The 20,566-nt window shown below is 37.0% G+C and overlaps 2 protein-coding genes across 2 annotated transcripts; one reads left to right on the top strand and one right to left on the bottom strand.

Annotated features, from left to right (window-relative positions):
• Window positions 1-374: 374 nt before the first annotated feature.
• parp14rs1 (poly(ADP-ribose) polymerase family member 14-related sequence 1) lies at window positions 375-14,439 on the bottom strand. Its single transcript, XM_056251926.1, has 17 exons — window positions 14,220-14,439; window positions 13,874-13,977; window positions 13,763-13,793; window positions 7,663-7,908; window positions 7,293-7,520; window positions 4,945-7,208; window positions 4,478-4,711; window positions 4,177-4,398; window positions 3,974-4,047; window positions 3,648-3,799; window positions 3,421-3,483; window positions 3,064-3,240; window positions 2,466-2,675; window positions 1,617-2,273; window positions 1,326-1,468; window positions 894-1,068; window positions 375-793 (listed from the first exon to the last, which is right to left on the bottom strand). Exons 1-17 carry the CDS (start codon window positions 14,398-14,400, stop codon window positions 513-515), a joined length of 5,442 nt encoding a protein of 1,813 aa, XP_056107901.1. The 5' UTR covers window positions 14,401-14,439; the 3' UTR covers window positions 375-512.
• On the top strand, window positions 13,827-19,176 carry parp9 (poly(ADP-ribose) polymerase family member 9). Its single transcript, XM_056251927.1, has 9 exons — window positions 13,827-13,844; window positions 15,576-16,464; window positions 16,674-16,892; window positions 16,998-17,213; window positions 17,402-17,471; window positions 17,599-18,141; window positions 18,244-18,356; window positions 18,535-18,691; window positions 18,862-19,176. Coding segments are annotated over exons 1-9 (2,496 nt in total). The 5' UTR covers window positions 13,827-13,842; the 3' UTR covers window positions 19,149-19,176.
• Window positions 19,177-20,566: the final 1,390 nt, after the last annotated feature.

Here is a 20,566-nt window from a genome sequence, read left to right as displayed (position 1 = left end):
TTCCTAAGATCTATTTTTCCAACAATATGTCTTTCTGCACTAATAAGAAATATAATTGTATTGATTTGTTATATTTGTAACTAAGATGTGGAATAGCAAATACACGTGGATTGTGCCTATACGCTTTTTTGAATGTCAAAAGTATCAGTTGTATAAGGGTGTAAGAAATTACAATAAAACAATTTGAAGTTTTGAAGTTCTTTATTTGCAGTGCAGTTTGTTTAAATGTGCATACATATTTGTTTGTGCATATTTAGTGAAAATATCATCAGAATTAAACAACAATTTTGTAAACTTTACAGTTAAACATTTTACAGCAGAAACAACAGAAAAATATTTATTAAGGCATTATAAGGCACATTTTCCGTCATTAAAGCCCTTTCGATTTTTAATGATTCAGTAAGGAACATTATGGGAACTACAGTACAGTCATTTAAAAATCTTCTCCCTGATTGTGTCTGATGTGATCAAGCCCTCAGTTTCACTGTGTAAAATGATTGATCTTCAAATGACTAAGTGAAAGTGATTAAATATTCAGGATACGCATTATCATCACGAAATACCACAAAAATGGTAGGAGCAGCAGGGTTGTCCACAACTGTGTCGTACAGGTCACAGTTGGTATTTTTTGTAGGTGGCACAATCATCCCACCTGCTCCTTTAGTGAAGTCTCCCGCAAGGACTCTGCAGAGGTACATGTGCTTATGTCCCTGAGCATTAGGCACGGAGTATGTGTTGCTAGAAGAGTAGCTTGCATTACGTGCAAAGTAAGTGCCGTTTCCATATGCTGCAGCTGTAACAGGAAAAATTAAGAGATGACAAATACATATATACACCACTTCAAATATAATGATGGAATGCGAATATTATAATGATTGTAATAAATGATTTACCATTTTTTCCTGCATAACTGCGATTAAATCCACTCTTATTTATGTGATTGATAGTCTGCTCACTGGTTCCATGAAAGAGTTTTTCCTCATTCTTTTGATGACCATTCTTTTTTTCCATAACACTTTTGTTATTCTGGTAGTTCTTCCACATCCCAGGATTCTGGATTCGTTCAATCTATAATAAAAAAAAACGGGTGTAAAAACCAGACAAGAATCCCATAATGAATACGAGTATAAAATTGAGTTGTCTGTGAAGTTGTCATGTGTTTATTTCCTTGTCATTTACAATTTATTGCACTGCCGTTCTAATTAAAAAATTAGATCCACCGACACCCATTCTAAGAATTCTATCTTAACTGGGGTTGGAATCCTATAAAATTGAATGAACTGTTCATAAAACACTAAAAAACAATACAATAAAATGAAACGCACCTTCAAGACTTTGTTGTTTGGACAAGTGGCCTGAAAGCGCCCCAATACGTCTTTGTATTCTGTGCTGGTCGGTTGCAAATTAAACTTTTGGTACAAGTCATTAGGTGCCATGGCATCCCAATGCTGTGGGATACTTTCAGTAGCTGGAGAAAAATAACTACTCATTTAAAATTAGTTCACATCTTTTATTTACAAAGATAATAATTTACACATTTATTCACTTTAATTGAGTTTTTATATATGTATTATTTTCTTTTTTCTTATTGATAAATGATACTACACAGCAAATACCTTTCAGTCTGTCAATGCGTTGGATGTTCATCTTGTTTCCTCCAGTGGTGCTCACCGCAGGACCCTCAGGCAGTTTGACCTGGTACGTTTGGCCTTGGAAGGAAATTTTGATGTCTGGAGCTTGGCTGCCGAGGGCCTTTTCCAACTCCCAATTTGTACGTTGATCAAAACTTTTATATTGCCCACCTTGTTCATACTGCCAATCCACAAGTTCACTTGTGTAATCCATTTCTTTTTTGAGTATCTCATCCTCTTTGGCTGTTTTGAGCATTTCTTGGATTTCCTGAGTGGCTTTTAGAACATCTCGGCTGAGACCTTGTACTGTGAGTGTGGCCTGTCCTGAGGTCCCTTCTGAACCCTTATGGGCTTTGTAGTCTAACCTTATAGTCACATTCATAGTGCTTTGCAGGTCCTGGATTCGCTGTTGGTCTTTGTCTGAGAAGTTAAGTATGGCTGTGTCTGTGATAGACTGGAACACTTGTTCCTGAGTGATCATATCCTCTAAGAAATGCTTTGTTTTGTCCACTTCTGCTTGCGATGGTCCACAGATAGAAAGAAACACTGGATCTACTTGCACGCCTTCAATGACAAAGTCTTTGCCACCTTGTTGTTTCATTTCTTTCTCCCAAGATCCACTGATGAGGGATTTAGCATATGCTGCAACATTCACAAAATTGGAATACAGAAATCAGTCAAGTCGCGTTTGATATCTTTGTTGTGCATGACCTCATTAATATGCACTTCTAAACTACACAGTTTTATGAATTAAAATTGTAATGTTTTAAAGGCTACTCAAAAAATTACATGTTCTATGAAATTAGGTTGAAGTGAAAGTGATGAAATTCATACTTTTGATTTTTGACCATGTACTCTCTTTCTCTTGTTTGGCAGGTCCATTTTCTCGATACTGCATGCTTTTGAGGAATTCAGGGAGCATGGGGGCCTGGAACACAACCAATCTGACCAGCTTGAGAGTGGACTGGGGAGATTTTCCTATCATGTCCACCACACCATCCATCATGGAGTCTGCTACTTGACCTGGAGACAACCCCGCTTGTCCTAAGAAAAAGAAAGAAATGTGACTATGAACCATGTTCATGTTTTTAGTGAAAGTCATGTTTTTATTTTTTATATAAAAAATATTGTAAGAATGTGGGCTGCCAAAGTTAATGTAAGATAAAAAAAAAAAAAAACCTTGTCACCAGTTCACCACTTATTTATATATAATGCTAAACCAGAATTTGAGAAAATAATGTACTGTATGGCTGTATACTGTAATGTATTGTACAAATAATACATACAAATATGTTTTTAAAAAAACAAGTGAAGTGGAAAACTAATACAGGTATATTACTTATAGAAATTGTATTCATATGCTTTCTTTATATGTAAGGACAGTCATTGTGTGACATATAACAATATCACTTTCCCTCTCATCTGTTCTCACCTGTGCCAATAGCTGGGAATGCAATGGAGGTTAACTTTTCCTTGGCACACATTTCCAGGGCCTTTTTAACATGTTTTTGGATCATAATAGCATTGCTTTGTGCTGAAATGTGGATGATCTTTTTACACTGTAAATTCCCCGCTTGAGTCATTATCAGTCCACTGTTAGTCTTGGCCGCTGGAAAAACACATTGAACCAGAATTATAAAGCACCACCTGCTCTGTTCTGTGTGCTAAACTGTGTAAAATTTCAAGACATGTGAAAAGATTATTAAAAAGTATTATTTAATATATAATTTATTTATTAGTTAAATCTTATAAAAATATTTTAGTTTAGGAAATAAAACATGCTTCTCACCAAGCTGCTGGCACTCAGCTTCTACGTTTGGACCAGCCTTCTCCATAATAGCCTTTGAGACACCTTTACAGTTTGAGATAAAAGTTTGTTTTATTTAAATCTCAGCTCAGTTATTCCTATCTTATAAAATGAAGCAACAAGCAATTAAAGGCCAAGTGCTTGAAAAGTCATTAGTAACGTATAAAAGCATGATCAGCCCTCTACTAACTCAGAATTAGTAACTTTACCTGATTTCAGTGTGAACTCTTTATTGCTGGAGTTTACAATGACATCAGTTTTCTCTGTAGTAATATCACCATTCAGGACCTGAAGTGTTATTCCTCCCACTGTAGTCTCATGAATCCCAGATTTCGTTGTGACCTTTGAGAAGGGGCCTGTGATTTCATTGTAAAATAAAACAGAACTAAATATCATATCAAGGGGAACTGACTTTATACATCCACTAAAAATTACATTGAGACCAATTAATTATAAGTTTGAGGTAATTTGTATATGAAAAGTGAAGTTTTGGGCACCTGTGCTCTGTGGCTGTGTGAAGTTTTGAGCAGCTGTGCTCTGTGGCTGTGTGGGGTTACTCGCTGAGGCAGACTGGCCTATGAACCTTTTGCTGAACTCATCTGTGAATGCCTGTTGTGAACGACATATAGTATTACTGGGGTTAAAATAACATTATTATTGTACAAAATCTGCAAAATGCGGAATTGTGACTCCATATGGATCTAAAAAAAGGCTGATATGAGATCATATATCAGATACCTGAATGGTTTGGGTATCTTTGGGGTGAAGAGCAAATACCACTTCCTTCACGTGCTTTGAACTTCTTTTACTGCTAAACGTGAAGGCCGAGTCCAGCATTGTACAGACCACCAGTGGCTTTGGAAATCCCAGGTTTCCTGTGCCAATGGCAGAGAAAACAATGGAGCTCTGCTGACGCTGCTCTGCCTGACCCAAACACTTATCCACGATATCCTCCAGCATCTGATCAAAGAGAATAAAAAAAGTCATCAAAAGCATCAGATTTTGAATACTAATCTCTAAATCAATCAATGAGTACTACCTTTGACTCGTTCCCTTGTCCCTGATTCCAATGTGGTACAACTGCATGGAACACCAGTTTGTTCTTCAGGTTTGCACCAGCTGTTTCAAAGACTGCTCCGACGTTTGCAGAGCCTGTGACTTGCTGATTGAGCAGAACCTGAAGCTGTGGACCAGCTGCTTTGAGAAGGGCAATTGAAATAGCTCCTACACCAAGATTCAGGTCACTGCTGAGAGTGTTCACAACAACATCCATCTATACAAAAAAAGAGCATTTATTTACAAATGATTAGTTTGCTCAAATCATGCTCCAGCATTCACTTAGGAACAGGACCTAAGACCTTCTTGAACAACAACAAAAAAAAACCTTCTTATTTTAGAAAAAAACTAAATCTCTAGACATTTTGATATTTCAAATACAAAAATGCACATCAGAAAAAAACAATACACCAAATAATATTATGCATAATCTGTAAATATTTAACTCACTGTTGTATCCTCAATGTTTCCTTTCATAAGTGTGATAGTTAAGCCTTCTTTTGTCTGAAAACTTTGTGATGCCCCTTGAAAGAGCGCAGTTATCTGGTGTTGGCTTGGAGAAGAGCTTGCTTGGATTTGCTGCTGGCTGCTTGAACTGCTTCCAGCTGTTATGATTTGGGTAGGTGAACTGACCCCATAAATTTTCTTCACAGCAGCTTCTAAAGCTTGAACCGTTTTATCATTATTGTCAACTAGGTGAATCTTCCTCAGTGCAATGTCCCCTTCAACAAAATCACAGAACTCTTTTATAGCTTTCACAATGGTGCATGCACAAAGGTCCAGAGGGAAACCAAATGCACCAGAGCTAATGGCTGGGATTGCCAACGACTGGAAGCTTTCTTGATCTGCCACATTCAGACTCTTCTTCACAGCCTTCTTCAGGAGCTTTTCGGACTCCTGAGGTTTTGAAGGATTATATTGTGGTCCTATTGCTAAGATGACATGCTTGCATCGCAGCCGTCCTCCTGCATCGAGGAGAACTGCATCACCTGTTGTCAACTTCCGTCTTTTGACAAGCTTGTCGCAGGCATTCTGAAGTTTAGGACCAGCAGCATCTGAGAGTGCTTTTGCTAAACCTCCATCCAGTAGGAGGGTCTCTTTGCATGCACCGACCACTGCATCCGCTTGAAATGAACACATGTCAGCTTTGTTGACTGTAATTTCAATTCCTTCATGTGATTTATATTGATAAGCAGGCTTTATTATCTGTGATTGAACAGTGTCATGTGGGTGGTCATACTCGTCTATTAATTGGACCAAACAATTCATATTTGTCTTGGCACATGTCACACACACTGACTCTTTCTCCTTGAAGAACTTCTTTGCCCCTGGTTTAACTATTTTCATGGTGCAGTGATGCGCAGACGTAAGCAAGTCCTCAAATACAGGTACACACTCAGTCACATAAAGCTTTGGGCCACTGATCATGATGGTTTCATCTTTGAAGTCCACATTCACTTTACCTTTCACCTCTTCAAGCCAATCCTGCCTTTTGTGATCCTTGATGAATGTGACAACGGTCTTGTGAGCCTTCAGAGTTTTCTCTATGTGTGAGTTTTTCTGAACAAAATCATTTAACTCTTGTTCAACATCCTTGATAGACTCTACAAAACCAGAAACCACCACCTGGTTGATGGATGTCTGTATTGTAACATTTTTAACATAGTTTTTTATGTGAGAGACAAGGTCTTGCCAATCTGATCTTGTTAGAACACTGGGATCTTCTACGTTGAAGCTCAAATGACCCAGATCTGTCTGCAGTCGCTTCTCACCAACATCCAAGTCATTGTCTGTTTTTCCAACAAGCAAAACTCTCTTTCCATCAGATTCTAATGCTACATTAATTTCTTTGTTAAAAAACAAAACTTTGGACATTTCCTCCAGATCCTTCTTGTGTAGAAAATCTAAAACAGATTGGTGGAGCTCAATTGGTTTACGAATTAAATTAAGAACAGCCTCCAGTATATCGTTCTTTGTTTCCAGCATCTCATCTTTTAGACCGTAAAGAGTTAACTTTTGGCTGTGCGCATGGTATGTTATGTCCATTTCTGGAAATTTGTCTTGAATTTGCTGTTCCAAACCATCACAGAAAAGAAGCGTGTAAATGGATGGAGTTATTTTTATTTCATCAGTCTCACTACCCTTCTCCCTTTGGATTCTTTGGGTGACTCTCTGAACAGTTTGTCTCAGAATTCCCTCAATCCTGTCCACATCTTCTTTCAGTCCGGCTACAGCTATTGTCCCTTCATCTGTGCAGGGAACCAGTGTGACTGCCTCTCCCATCACTGTATTTTGAATTTCAGGCTGTATCTCTGTCCATGCATCCTTCTGAATGTGGAGCTCAATGGATTTAAAGTTAGACATTGCCACTGAGAACCCAGAGAGGGCATTTTCTTTCCATGTTTGAATGAGTTTTCTTGTCTGCCCGCCTCGGTTAAGTAAAGATGATGAAGGACTGATCTTTACTGCTGAGGATTGAAAATCCATCTCACAAAAATGACTGGACATAGCTTGGGTGACTAAACCCAGAGATTTTTGGTTTTCCTTAAAGTGGTGCCATATAGTCTTATCAATCTTCTCAGTAAATTCCTCTGGAAGTCTCAGAGTGGGTCTATCTTTACCATATAGAGCTGTTTGTAGTGTTTCGTAGTATGGTAGTACTCTGAAAGGCTGCTTTTTAATCTGATGTTGATGGTTGATGACTGTTTGCACATCTGAAAAAGCACACATTGTATAGTTTATGCATATGTCAAAATTAAATTCAATAAAAAGATTTTTATTGTAACCACTTCATGTACCTTCAGGATTTTTAAAAGTTATTATTGCTGACTGATACGTTTCCATTGTAACCCCATCATCCTCTACTTCTCCAAATTTTTCAAAATAGAGCATGAGGTAGTCTAAGTTGGTGTTCGGGGGTAAGCCTTCAGCTTTCACCTTTGATGTCATCTCAAGTAATCTGACTTTTATGTTTTTCCTCTTAATAATTCCATTGCTTGGGCAGGATACAATGAAGTTGTTTGCATCTATATGGAACAAAATATAAGTAACAGGAAATGTGGGTTAGAGGCAAGGTGATCAACACCCAGAACATTCCCCCCACCCCCTCCAATTTTGCATGTACATCTGAAGAGTATACTCTACTGGGAAACACAACCCATGTCTTACCCTTGCTATAAGAAAAGGTTACCACAGCACAATTGCTCTCTGGTATCATTTCAATGCTGAAGTCATTTGACTCGGCAGAAGATCCTTTCAGCACATTTTCCACCAGCATTGTCAGAAACTCTTGACCGCTGTTTTGGATGTTTTCAATTACAGCTGATCTATGGGTTGTATCTTCTTCTTTTTTCTCAGGTGGCTCAACCGTCTCTTCTTCTTCTTCTTCTTCTTCTTCTTCACAGTGGGGTTCACCTGAATATAAAAACATCATTCATCTGAAAAGTTTCACACAGTGTCTCTTCAATGGTGGTGAGTGGTGCGACTCAACGCAGCAAAAAACAATAGAATCCATTATAATCAGTGATGCTGTCTACACTGGATGCAATGTGGTGCAACATTTCTCATGAACTGATGCCCCGTTCTATTTCTGATGTGCTCCAAGCACCTATGCCATTTCTGACACAAAGAACAATTGGATTTGCAATGCTTTGTCACGTCTGGTGTAGACAGACTGCAACTTCCTGTTGCAGCACGGTGTGTTCTATACGGTGTTAGTTGTGCTGCTGATACAAATATATAATTAACTTAAGGATTTCTAAAAATAACATTTATTACGCTTGGTATCCTTCATTTGCAACTGACCATGCTAAAGCTGAATAAAATCTATTAAGTAGTATACTTATCCCTTTTTGTCCACGGCTATAGAATACTTGATTCTGATTGGTCAATCACGCCACCCAGTGATCAGATTTTCCTCATATGAACAGTCAGATAACACTAAACCCCATTCTCTGAACCACATTTTCAATAGCCTAAACCGATTTGTCAAATAAATCACTCTTTCTGTTAAACCTTAAACAAGTGCAGGCAGTTAGACACCATTTGCAAATCTCATGCACTTTTTGAAAAACATTGAAAAACACTCTCACTCACAACAACACATATCACACTGTGATGCACTTGTGTTGCAAAATGCTAAACAAGGCAGGCAAGGCAAAAGTTTAACACAACTGCAATACACTTGTCATCGTTTATACACAACGACTCAAAATTGTTCACACTTATTTCTAATGATGTGATCAAACCAACTGTACAAAATAAGTCAGTTCAGAGTGCACAGTTGCACTGAATGTTGATACGAACAATAGATGGAAACACTCTGAGACGGAGAGGAGGAAGAGTATGTGTAAGAGGTGGTGGAAAAGGAGGAAGAGGATGAGGACAAGAAAGAGCAAGGTGTGGACAGTGTTGTCAAGGCTTGAACCGGCACACCACAGGGTTTTTCCTTTCGCCTCGCAAGAGACATTATTGCCTGTAATGTGGACAAAATCCTCAGGCTGGAGCCAACACGAAGAAGAGATGCCGAGGCAGAATGAATCTCTCACTAACTTTGATTTTGCAGTTGCACAACTCTTTTGAGTGTACTGTTACATGCTTTTCATTTAGAGTTATTTAAAAAAAACTTTTTGGCTTTTGCAGTTGGACTACTATAATTTACAGTATGCAAGTGTTGAATACAGACATTCAGTTGAATCAGTACTATACAATATTCAGTACAAAATACTATACTTGCAATGCATACAGTATACAATGTATGCACCTTACTGTAAGTTACAATTACTAAACTTTTTATTAAAGTAATAGCAAAATTAATTTACTGTACTTTTTTCTGTAACTGCATGCTTTGGATGCTGTGTTCTCCATTTTTTGATGTTGTGTCTAATGAATGATCTGTAGTGTTTATATTTTGACTGGCTGTGTTTGATCTGAAAGCATTGTTTGATTTTGAGCACAGATATAATGTTTGTTTTTTTTGCCAGAAGAGTCAGATGTTCTTTGAATGTAGTTTGGTGATTTGGTATTGTGTTTAAGGTTTTTCAGAAAGTGGTTGATTGGTTTCAAGAAATGTGTTTTAGAAATTCAGAAAAACTGTAATATATAGGGTACAATGAGGCTAAAGGTGCACCGAGGCATTTGATTTTAAACTTCTTAAAAACACTACATGGCACAAAAACTTGCCGCAGAACTTTCCTAAACATCTGCATTTCACAATGTAAGTGGAAATGTGGCTGATCCTTGACGCAATCGTGGGCTGCAGTGCAAAGTTGATTATAAGCTAATTGATCTAATATTTTGTATTTTATAAAATGTTACAGATTTAAATTATAGATACAATTATTGAATCTATTTTGAGACAAAGGTCTTGTTAATGATTTCAGATTTCAGTTTTGTTAAAGGTAATTAAATCAACACTTTTTCAACAGCTGAAGAATATGTAAAAGTATGTTATTTGGGGTAAAAAAAACCCCCACCCCTGCTGTTGGGGATAAAGGCACAATCATTAACATGATAATAAATAGCTGGCTGACTTTTCCATTTGTTGACATGACATGGTTAGATAAATATGAAACCATCATATTTAAAAATATGATATTAATCAAATCATTCTGTTTCCAGAGTTAGTTCATGGGTTCTTCTCAATCAGCTCCCTAGATCAGTGACCACTGATCAGGGAGTCGGCCATTTTGAGGGCTGTCTCAATTGCAAAATCCTTCCAGTGCACTGAAACGTTCACCCCTTAAAAAGTCCCACAATGCACAGTGAAAACCAGGGAGCATCGATGCTCACTATGCTCACTTAATAGAAATTCTGAAGCATGAAACATAAATCATGTGAGGCAACTTACTACACATAATGACAAGCGATAGATGTTTTTTAAAATACAAATCATTATTTAATTATATTTCAGCATAAACATACATCGCTAGACAGGTAATGAACATAAATAAGCTAACATTTATAATTTATTTATGGTTGAAATGTTGCACGTATATGTCGTCCCAATAATTGAATGGTGTGTAAATGTTTTTAACCAGTTGTTTATGTCTATGTAATGATGTTTCTGTTTTTTATGTTAATGTGTGCCGTAACTTTGATGTAAAAACTGTCTATGTAAACTCAGCTGCCTATCTTGGCCAGGACACTCCCGTAAACGAGGTTTTAATCTCAGTGAGTCTTTAAAGTATTTATATCAATATTGGGGGCTTTATTGCACCTAAGATTTTTAAGCAAAACAAACCACTTTAATGATTTATTATGCCACAAAATGTGTTGTTCCATCAATGTTGATCAATCAATATGTATATATATATATATATATATATATATATATATATATATATATATATATATGTATTCCTTAACATTTTACTTAAGTTGTGCCTTTAACCCCATTTAACCCCATTGTATCATTGTAACGCCCCAAGTGTTCTCCTTATTTGATGGTGGCAGTCTGTGGAAGTTTTGAGTCACTCCCCCGTGTTAATTGCTAATTAGGGAAATGGAGTGTATAAGTGCTCGGAGTTTTCATTTGGTTAGCACCCTCTCTTTGTGGGATAGTTTCTCACAGGCGCAGCTCTTAGCATCTCATTGATTTTCTTTCTATACGTATCTTATATCATGTAGCTTTAATATTTTGTTGTAGTTATTTTGTTTGTTATTTCTTTGTTTCTTTATTTTCCCTAGACTTATGTTTGTTATGAGTGGTTATTGTTATATTTAAGGAAAATAATAAAAAAAATCATTCATTGAACGCTGGTGTTTGATCCCTCGTTTATGTTGCGGCTTGAAACGAGCTGGCCGCAGAAGAAAGATAACTTGTTATTCAATACATCATGTTATGTTAACAGTTTTTTTGTGTAAAGTGCTACAGAAATAAAGGTGACTTGTATGCATATTCAGTATATATTTACAAAATAAACAGAAATGCAAGAATCAAAAATGTATTTGTTTCTCAAAACATTAAGTTTGGATTTCTAAGTGAACAAATTAGGTATATTTACACTATAAACAAATACAAGAGGGTACAAATAATTTCTTTTCTGAAAACATTGAGTTTTGATTTCTAAGTGATCAATTTATGTAAGTGTTTTTTTCACACATGATCGTTGGGTGTGGGTAATTGGGAAAAGATTGTGGTATTTAATTGGCAGTGTTTAATAAATTAAACACAAGAGCTGTTAGTTTTAAGTGATCTGTCTCCTGTCTCCTTGTCTGCTTTGTTTCCAGACAAGACTTAGAGAAACCTGTTCATGCTTTCATCACCAGCAGGGTGGATTATTTTAATGGACTCCTCACTGGCCTTCCTAAAAAGACCATGAGACAGTTGCAGCTCATGCAGAACGCTGCTGCCAGGATTCTGAGCAGAAATATCACACCAGTCCTCAGGTCTTTACACTGGCTCCCAGTTACATTTAGGATTGATTTTAAAGTATTACTACTAGTATATAAATCATTCAATGGCCTAGGACCTCAATATATTGCAGATATGCTCACTGAATATAAACCCAAGATCACTCAGATCATTAGGATCACATCAGCTAGAAATACCAAGGGTTCACTCTAAACATGGAGAGTCTGCTTTTAGCTACTATGCCAGCCGCAGCTGGAACCAGCTTCCAGAAGAGATCAGATGTGCTCCTAGCCACATTCAAATCCAGACTCAAAACACATCTGTTTAGCTGTGCATTTACTGAATGAGCACTGTGCCACTGTGCGTTCGACTGATTACACTATATTTTATTTCTGCATTCTCCGTTTGATTCTAAACTACTGTATTCTTCCTTTTGATTCTAAACTGAACTCAAATGGCACTGATTGATATGATGAACTGGTGTTTTGCACTAAATCCTGTGGTGGAGTTTGAGAGGGATTGACTCATGACGGTCAATGGAACACTGTGGTGACTAGAACGGATTACTGGTCTGGATTGGTACAGAATCTGGTGGGCTCAGATACTACTGAAAATCCACAGATGAATACTGACCGTCATGGGGAAATCTCAGAGTCAAAATAAGATACACCGGTGTTTTGCCAGATGAGAAGTTTATTCTATGTATAATCTTTTTACTATTTTAATTCATTTTCCTCTAATTAATTTTATAACTGTATCATTTATCTCCTTTAATTCCTTTTATAACTGCATTAATTCCCCCTGCTTTCATTTTGTGTCTATTTTCTATGCAAAGCTCTATGAATTGCTATAGTGTGATTATTATAATTATTTTCTATGTAAAGCTTTTGAATAACTGTTTGAATTTTCCTTGCTTTTATTTTATGATTATTTCCTGTCTATGTAAATCACTTTGAATTGCCATAGTGTATGAAATGTGCTATATAAATAAACTTGCCTTGCCTTGCCTTGCCTAGAGAACGTCCTGGTTGTGTATGCAACCCCCGTTCCCTGAAGGAGGGAACGGAGGATGTAGTCGACGTCGACTGAATGGGGATCACGATTGGCCCTAGCGTGATCCCCAGTCAGTCGACGTCGACTACATCTGACGTTCTCAATTAAAAGGGAACTGTGTTTGCAAAACGTTTGTTTTACAAATGCAAACTCAGTGTAAAGCTGCAGTTTTGCAGACTTGGTCTGAAGATTAGGTATATGAGTTTTGCCAAGTGGGCCTTAAGTACTACTTTTAGTGTGAAAGCATTTTTAAAAAAAAACTGTAATATTACTGTAATATTGTTGTAGTGTTCATCTTATTGCAACTGCTAATTCTATTGAAGCTATGCTGAAGTGGACAATTTTTTTCTCAGCGGCAACTTTAAAACTGTATACAGGTGAGGTAAAATTTCAACTCAAATCAAAATTTCAACTCAACTCATTCAGATTGAATGATGAACAAACCTTGTTCCATTAACGTTTACAAAATGGTAGCACAAAAACATTTATAAGTTGTTAATGGAATTTTTCCTGAAATATTTGTAAATGTTATTACTTAGGCTACTACTTGTTTCAGAACGTTAAGAGAACAATCAAAAGTAAAGTTTCCATAGCCTAATGTTTGCAAAGTTATAAAATAGAACGTTCCTTTAATGCTTTCTGTTTATTAACCATGGATTTTTTTTTTTTTTTTTTTTTTTACTGGACAACACTCAGAAATAACGTTTGACTTAATGGGAACTTTAACCAAACGTTCTTAAAATTTTTGTTAGCTGGGACTTTTAGTCTATGGCTGGGATACATTGTGGAAGAAAGTGTTCATGCTGGCATGACCAGCAGAGGGCAGCAGAACAGGGTTTATTATGAAGTATCGGGACTTACCCGTGATTGTGCTGACCGAAGAGGTTGATTCCTAGAAAACAAAGTTTAGTTTTTACTTCATGTCAAAGTATTAGCCATTCATGTTACTCGGTTGTGATATTGAATACTCACATGAGGAACTGAAGCGTCTGATGACGGAAGACTCACAATGATTTTCACTGTTTTTTGACCAATCTTGAGCTCATGCCTTTGTTTGTTCAGAACTCGCTGTCTCACTGAGAAAAAAACATCAGAACATACATTGAGCAAGCGTAGGCTGTTTATTTTGGATCATTTTTTTTTCCAGATCAGTTTCGTTTCATGGTCTCCTCCCACGGTAACTCCACAACATCTTTCGACATAGGCCTAAGCAATATTATGAAACTTATAATATTAAACGCATCACTTTACGATTTATGCGTGATATGTAGCCTATAACAGGGAGTCAGAATTCGTAAGGAGTTTAGGCTAACTTCACCTTCCTCTGTTTTGAATCGAACAGTTGCTGTTTGTCTGTCAGAAACGCCGTATTCCACCTCACAGTCGCCTCCGTCGGATTTCTTACTCTGGAAATAGATGGTAAGTTTATTTTTTAGTTTGGGAGTGTTTGGGTCCCACTGGCCCTCCACGCAGAGAGCGTATGGGAACTCTCCAGCCATGTCCGTCTGCCCTGTGACTGAGGTGTTTGTCGAACCCAGTGTAAAAGGCTGAAACCAGAGAATGTCTAAACTTTCACTTTTGATTTCCTTGCAGCCTATGGTCATGCACGAGGCGGGGTTTTTTCCCTAACAACAAAAAAATAGTTTCAGCTTCAAGCAGAACCCCATTTAGTGGTCTCTTTTCGAAACGTGAAACCATCGCAGTTTTGGAAAAAAAACTAGGAAAATATTGCAGTAAATAAAATAAAAAGGTGAGTAAACAGATTAGCATAGGTTATTGAGTAAATCGACCTCTGTTCGCATTTAATGCATTGAAGGTCCCGCAACTCTTTTAGCTTTCGATTTCAATTCAACGAACTTTTTATGTGATGTTTGACAGTCATTGAAAGCTGTTTTGATAGAAGTTAGTCAAAACTACGATAAGATGTGTTTGTCATTTCAAAAACAAGTAGCCACTTCAGTTCTACATGGAACTTTACTTCCTGATCTATGATCAGGATTTGTTGCAGTTTGACGACGCGTTTCAGCATTATCACGGACACGGATAAAACACGGCGTTTATGCTTTAAATTGTTGATTGCAAAACCATAACTTAACTAGCTTTACTCCCTTAATTTTTAGTGTTTGTAAATCGAATTTTATCTGGTTCTTATGTTGCGGAATTGTCCAGTTCTGTTATTGTTGTGCAGTTTAAAGGGATAGTTCATAAAAATGAAGTCATCAGTGCTCGCCCTCATTCCTATCTTAAATTCTTTCTTTGTGAAACAGAATATTAGAGACTAGGTGTTAAAATATTTTCAGTTAGCATGAATCACAGTTTTTTTAAAATCTAATATTAATTCTTTTTTTCTTTTCTTTTTTTTTTGCGGTAGGCAGCTATGCCACCTATTTCTATGACTTTACTGTCAAAGATTAACTGTCACAAAAATATTGACAATAATATTTTTGGCATATCACCCATAGTAGCATTTTATTTGATTCCTAAAGGAGGCTTAATTGATCCTAAGTAGGCCTAGTATCCATTAGGATTGGTTCCAAATTATGAAAGACATTCCAATATAAATCTTGTACAAATTCCATTATGATGTTTCCACTAATGATTCTTTGGTCAGATATTTTTGTATAATTGTCAATACTTCATTTTCCCCCAAAGCCATAGTGGTCTGTGTCCCGAGGAAGCTACAAGCCATGAGTGACATACAACAGATTCCACTGGTTGCAGAGCAGGCTGCCATTCTGGGAAAATGTCAAAGTACCTTTTGCCAAGCTGTTCAGGCAAAATTTAATTGCATGGCTATTCTCCATAATATGGAAGAGGCTGGCTCCTTTGGTAGCACAGGTCATGCCTTATGTGGTGAGAAGAGGTACTCCACAAAGCTGTCCGGCGAAGTGGAAATATCAGTCTGGAAAGATGATCTTACCCGTCATAAAGTGGTTGCTGTGGTCAATGCAGCCAATGAGAAGCTAAAGCATGGAGGAGGTCTTGCACAAGCCCTGAGTGATGCTGGGGGACCAACGATTCAGAAATACAGTGAGGATATTATTAAGCAAGTAGGAAAAGTGAAAACCGGTCAGGCAGTGTTCACTCCTGCTGGAAATCTCCCTTGTGAATGTATCATACATGCTGTAGGTCCCCACGTGCCTCCAAATCCATCCCAGAAGGAGCTTGATCAAGCTGCACCCTTGTTACATAATGCTATTATTAGTATCCTACAAATAGTTGTAAATGAAAACATTCCCTCTGTTGCAATTCCTGCTCTGAGTTCTGGCCTTTTCAATTTTCCAAGAGATCTCTGTGCAGAAATTATTGTAAAGGCTATAAAGCAGTTCCATGATTATAAAGGGTTTTATGGCAAGAATGTGGAAATCCATCTGGTCAATAATGATGAACCCTCAGTCCAAGAAATGGAGAGAGCCACTAGAGCGAATTTAGATCCGGCCAACATCATTGGCTCATACAGTGGGGCCGTGCAAGGCCATAGCATGCCATCCTCTTCAAGGAACAGTTTGCAGTGTGGCAATGTAACACTGCACCTTAAAAGGGGCTTTATTGAGGAGGAAGAGGTAAGACTAATGTCAAGCACCCAACAATGCTCAGTGAGATGTTGTTAGTTGTCACAACTGTTTTATATAATTATAACAAACTGCTAACATCTCATGACTTTTAAATCTTTTAATACAAATTTGTTTGAATTGTACAACAAATTAAAATTGTGGAATTATGTGCAACTGAGTGACAGAAATATGAACATTTACTTTGCTTCAATCTCCAGGTTGATGTAATTGTCAATACAATTTCGAAAGACCGTGTTTTGTCCCATGGAGAGATTTCAAAAGCTATTTGGATGAAAGCTGGCAGAAAGATTCAAGATGAGATTAACAAAATAAAAAACTCCACAAGGTTCTCAGGTGGTGATCTCTATATGACAAGTGGAAATTATCTGAAATGTACAGCAGTATATCATACTGCATTGACAGATATGTCCCATAAGGTAGATGGCATTTACAAAATATATATATATATATATATTTATCTGTGATTCATATCTTTATGCCTGTCAATATCTGTACCCACTGTCTTATGTTGTTGTATGTAGTCTCTTCAAAATGGCGTCTCAGAATGTCTGAGGAGAGCAGCTGCTCGGGGATACAAGTCCATCTCCTTCCCAGCAATTGGTACTGGTAATCTGGGCTTTCAGAAGCGAGATGTTGCTGGAATCATGACAGAGGCTGTGGCAGAATTGGGCAAACAGAGCATCAATAAACTGGATGTATACTTTGTTGTGTTTCCAAAGGACAATGAAATGTTGGAGGTGACATATTCTAATTGTGTACTATGCTTTTCAGTGACAGAATTCTTCAATCTGCATTTGGTTACTAATATGAAAAAAGTGAATATATAAAAATTATGTGCAGCACAGTTGGTAAAATTAATCAAGCACAACTGAAATTAAGTAGAAAACTTACTTTTTCACACATTTGTTTCTTCTATAATGTTTAGGCTTTTGATAACGAGATGAAAAGGAGGAAAGGACAGGCAAAGTCCTCAGAAGCACGCATTGATGTGACAAGTGAGCAACATATATTACTGTTTTTATTTACTTTCATGTTTCTGATTTCAAAAGTGTCACACTTTGCCCAGCTACTCATGAAAACCACTGAGATAAATGTTCTTATATCACTCTCAAATGCTTTCAGGCTTTGCTTCTGCATCCAAAGAAACCACAGCAATTGAAACACCCACTGTTGAGTTCCAAAGTTCCTGCGGAGAAGCCCTGAGAGAAGCAAAAGAGTGGACAATTAATATGCTAAAGCCATCAAAAAACAAAACAATAAAGAATAACCATGTCATATATCTTGGACAAAGAGACCATGAACACCTGCTCTCTCTCCAAACAATGTTTGATGTTCACATTGAAGAGTTCTTCAGGAGTGGTAATGGCGGCATAACCATCATTGGAAGTCCTTCAAATGTCAGCTGTGTGGCAATTGAGGTGGAGTTCATGCTTTGTAAAGCCCAGGAGGACTTCGCCCGAGCTGAAGAACAAGACATTTTGTATTCTGTGGTTCGCTGGAGCTGTAAAGATGAACCTTGGATACAAACACCTGAAATCAGTGCAGTTTTGGAGAAAGCTTATCTGGCAGGGATTGAAAACCGTGCGTTCAATAACCACAAATTCAACTTGAAGGCCATGATTTTGGTTGACAACAGTGGAAGAATAAGCTCCATGAAGCGGACATGTATGTTTTTAATATTTCTATTGAATTTATTTAATACATTCAGTAATTACTTCAGTGTAGCATAACATCTGCTCACCTGATAGAGTCTTCTTTACACCACAGGCCTGTTGGCTCCTTTCAAAGGTTCATTTTATGCAAGAACTCCTGTGAGCAGAGAGTATTTTGAAAAAGAAGGAAGGAGAGCCTTGGAGGATTTTGGGCGCCGAATCATCAAGGTGAATTCGTTAACATCATACATACAATGCTACATTTTATTTTTAAGTGTTTATCAATCTTTTATAGGCCATGCAATTTTCTCTTGCTTTTTTTTCATCTTCATTCAACAACAACATACAAAGGCAGCAATGAGGAAGTTTAGCATCTAATAGCATGTGGTTGCACTGGTTGTTGCAGGTGGAGAAGCTAGAGAACATCGTGCTGAAGCAGCTGTTCGACAGGAATGAGCAGAGAGTGAAAGACAAACCCAAGTGCCTCTACCAGCGTGTGCCAGCTCAGTTCTGTGATCTCATCTGCAGAGTTGGCTTTCAGAAAGAGTTCGCCCCTCCTGCAGGTAACACAAATGTGAAGACATTCAGAATAATAATTAGGGTTTTGTATTCTTCTCTGAAGGCATTTCTTGTAAAAGTGAATTTACTATGTGTTTTTAAGGTACAGATGATGTTTTGATGTTTGGCATCAGGTTACAATATCTTCATTAAAGATGTTTTCCTTCATTTCTAGAGCAAAGGTATGGCAGTGGAATATACTTCAGCAGTACAGTGGACGGAGCCCTGAGGCTGTGGAAGGAACAGGAACATGAGCAGTACATCTACATCATTCAGGCCCAGGTCCTCACTGGGAGATGCACGATTGGTTCTCCAGATTTAATTTTGCCCCCTGCCATGAAGGGAGACCCTTTGGATCGTTATGATAGCGTGTCTGACAGGGCACAGACTTGTGTCATCTTCAGCGGTCAACAAGCTCTTCCTGAATACCTGATCATATGTGACAAATCCACCGCTGTGTAGCTGCTCACAGCAATATGCAATTACAATGCACATAAAAAATAATTATGGCAAATCTGGCCACACAAGAAATACAGAACTTTACAACTAAAAAATAAAGGTCTTCATAAACATTAGTCTAAATCATATTACTAGATTATTGATTGTAATATTTGCCAGTGAAAATTATTATTATTATTTTGATGTTCCCTAACCTGCTTTGAGAACTACTGCCTTTTTCTTTCAGATAGCCTCTTAAGGTCTTTTTGAAAATATGCATTTATTAATATTAACAGGTGTTAGGTGAAGAAAAATAGATTTCTTGTGATAAGTTCATCAGTTGAACAGAAAATAATGCAAATGAGGGTAAATAATTTAGGTGGTGGGTTTACAGTTTCAAAGTATATGCTGAAATTCATGAATGAATTAATGCAAAACAAATGATCTCTGACTGTTTATTTGATCAATAATCAAGACATTCTTATTCATGTATGTGATCTGCACAACTGAGTTATATCGAAAGCTTTGACTTAAATAAATGCCAAATTTCAACCAAAATTCTCTCTTGTGATGACTTTTCTGTACAGCAATGAGCTATATATAATGCATCTTTCCTTAGATTTAGATAAGAAAATATTTATTACAGAAATATAACAAGACCATAGCGAGACATTTTTTAACATTTGTAGTGTACGAGTTGCTCTACATATAAAAAGATGAAATACATCAGGGTCAAATTAAGATTTTAACAGCACATTGAGGTTAAATTCAATACTGATGTCACCATTCTACTTTATTTAAATGAAAAAAAAAACACCATTTGAATACAAATCAAATTTCCATTCTACTAAGAAAAAAATATAAAATAGTTTTTTTTTTTACATTTCTTAGGGAAACATAGCTTGATTCATATTTAGATTCAGATTATTTTTCAGTTCCACACAGTATGTCATGATAAAATATTTTCACATTTAAGATCATTGTTTCAGAAGGAAGCTGATGTTAAAGGACTAACACGTCACAACATCTTAAATTCACCACAATCACCAGACACATGAAGACTGAATGAAAGAAAATATCTTGCTTGTCACAAGGCCTTGAGCCAAAGTGTCTAAAAACACAGTCACATTACAGTATATTTCCAGAAGAAAGTTATTGCTGAAGTCTGACCCTATTTGGAAGTCGGTGGGTGAGATTCTGGACAGAATATTCGAAACAAGTACACGTTCACATTTAATTCACATGGAGACCACTCTATGCTATTAAGAACATGATTGTGCTACCGCACAAAGAATAAACAATTTGACATCAATAGCCTTGTCTATACATGGCATGATGGCCATCATAACAAACTATCAAGTAAAGGTACAGCCATCCTCACATCTTTACGTGTCAAAGTTAACTGCAACTTGAGAAGAAAAAAACACATTGACATCACTTCC

This window comes from Rhinichthys klamathensis, unplaced genomic scaffold (genome assembly GCF_029890125.1).
Source record: "Rhinichthys klamathensis goyatoka isolate OS25496 unplaced genomic scaffold, OSU_Roscu_1.1 h1tg000090l_1, whole genome shotgun sequence".
Lineage (NCBI taxonomy): Eukaryota > Metazoa > Chordata > Actinopteri > Cypriniformes > Leuciscidae > Rhinichthys > Rhinichthys klamathensis.
Note: the sequence above shows the minus strand (reverse complement) of the source record. Positions and strands in the feature narration are given on the sequence as shown.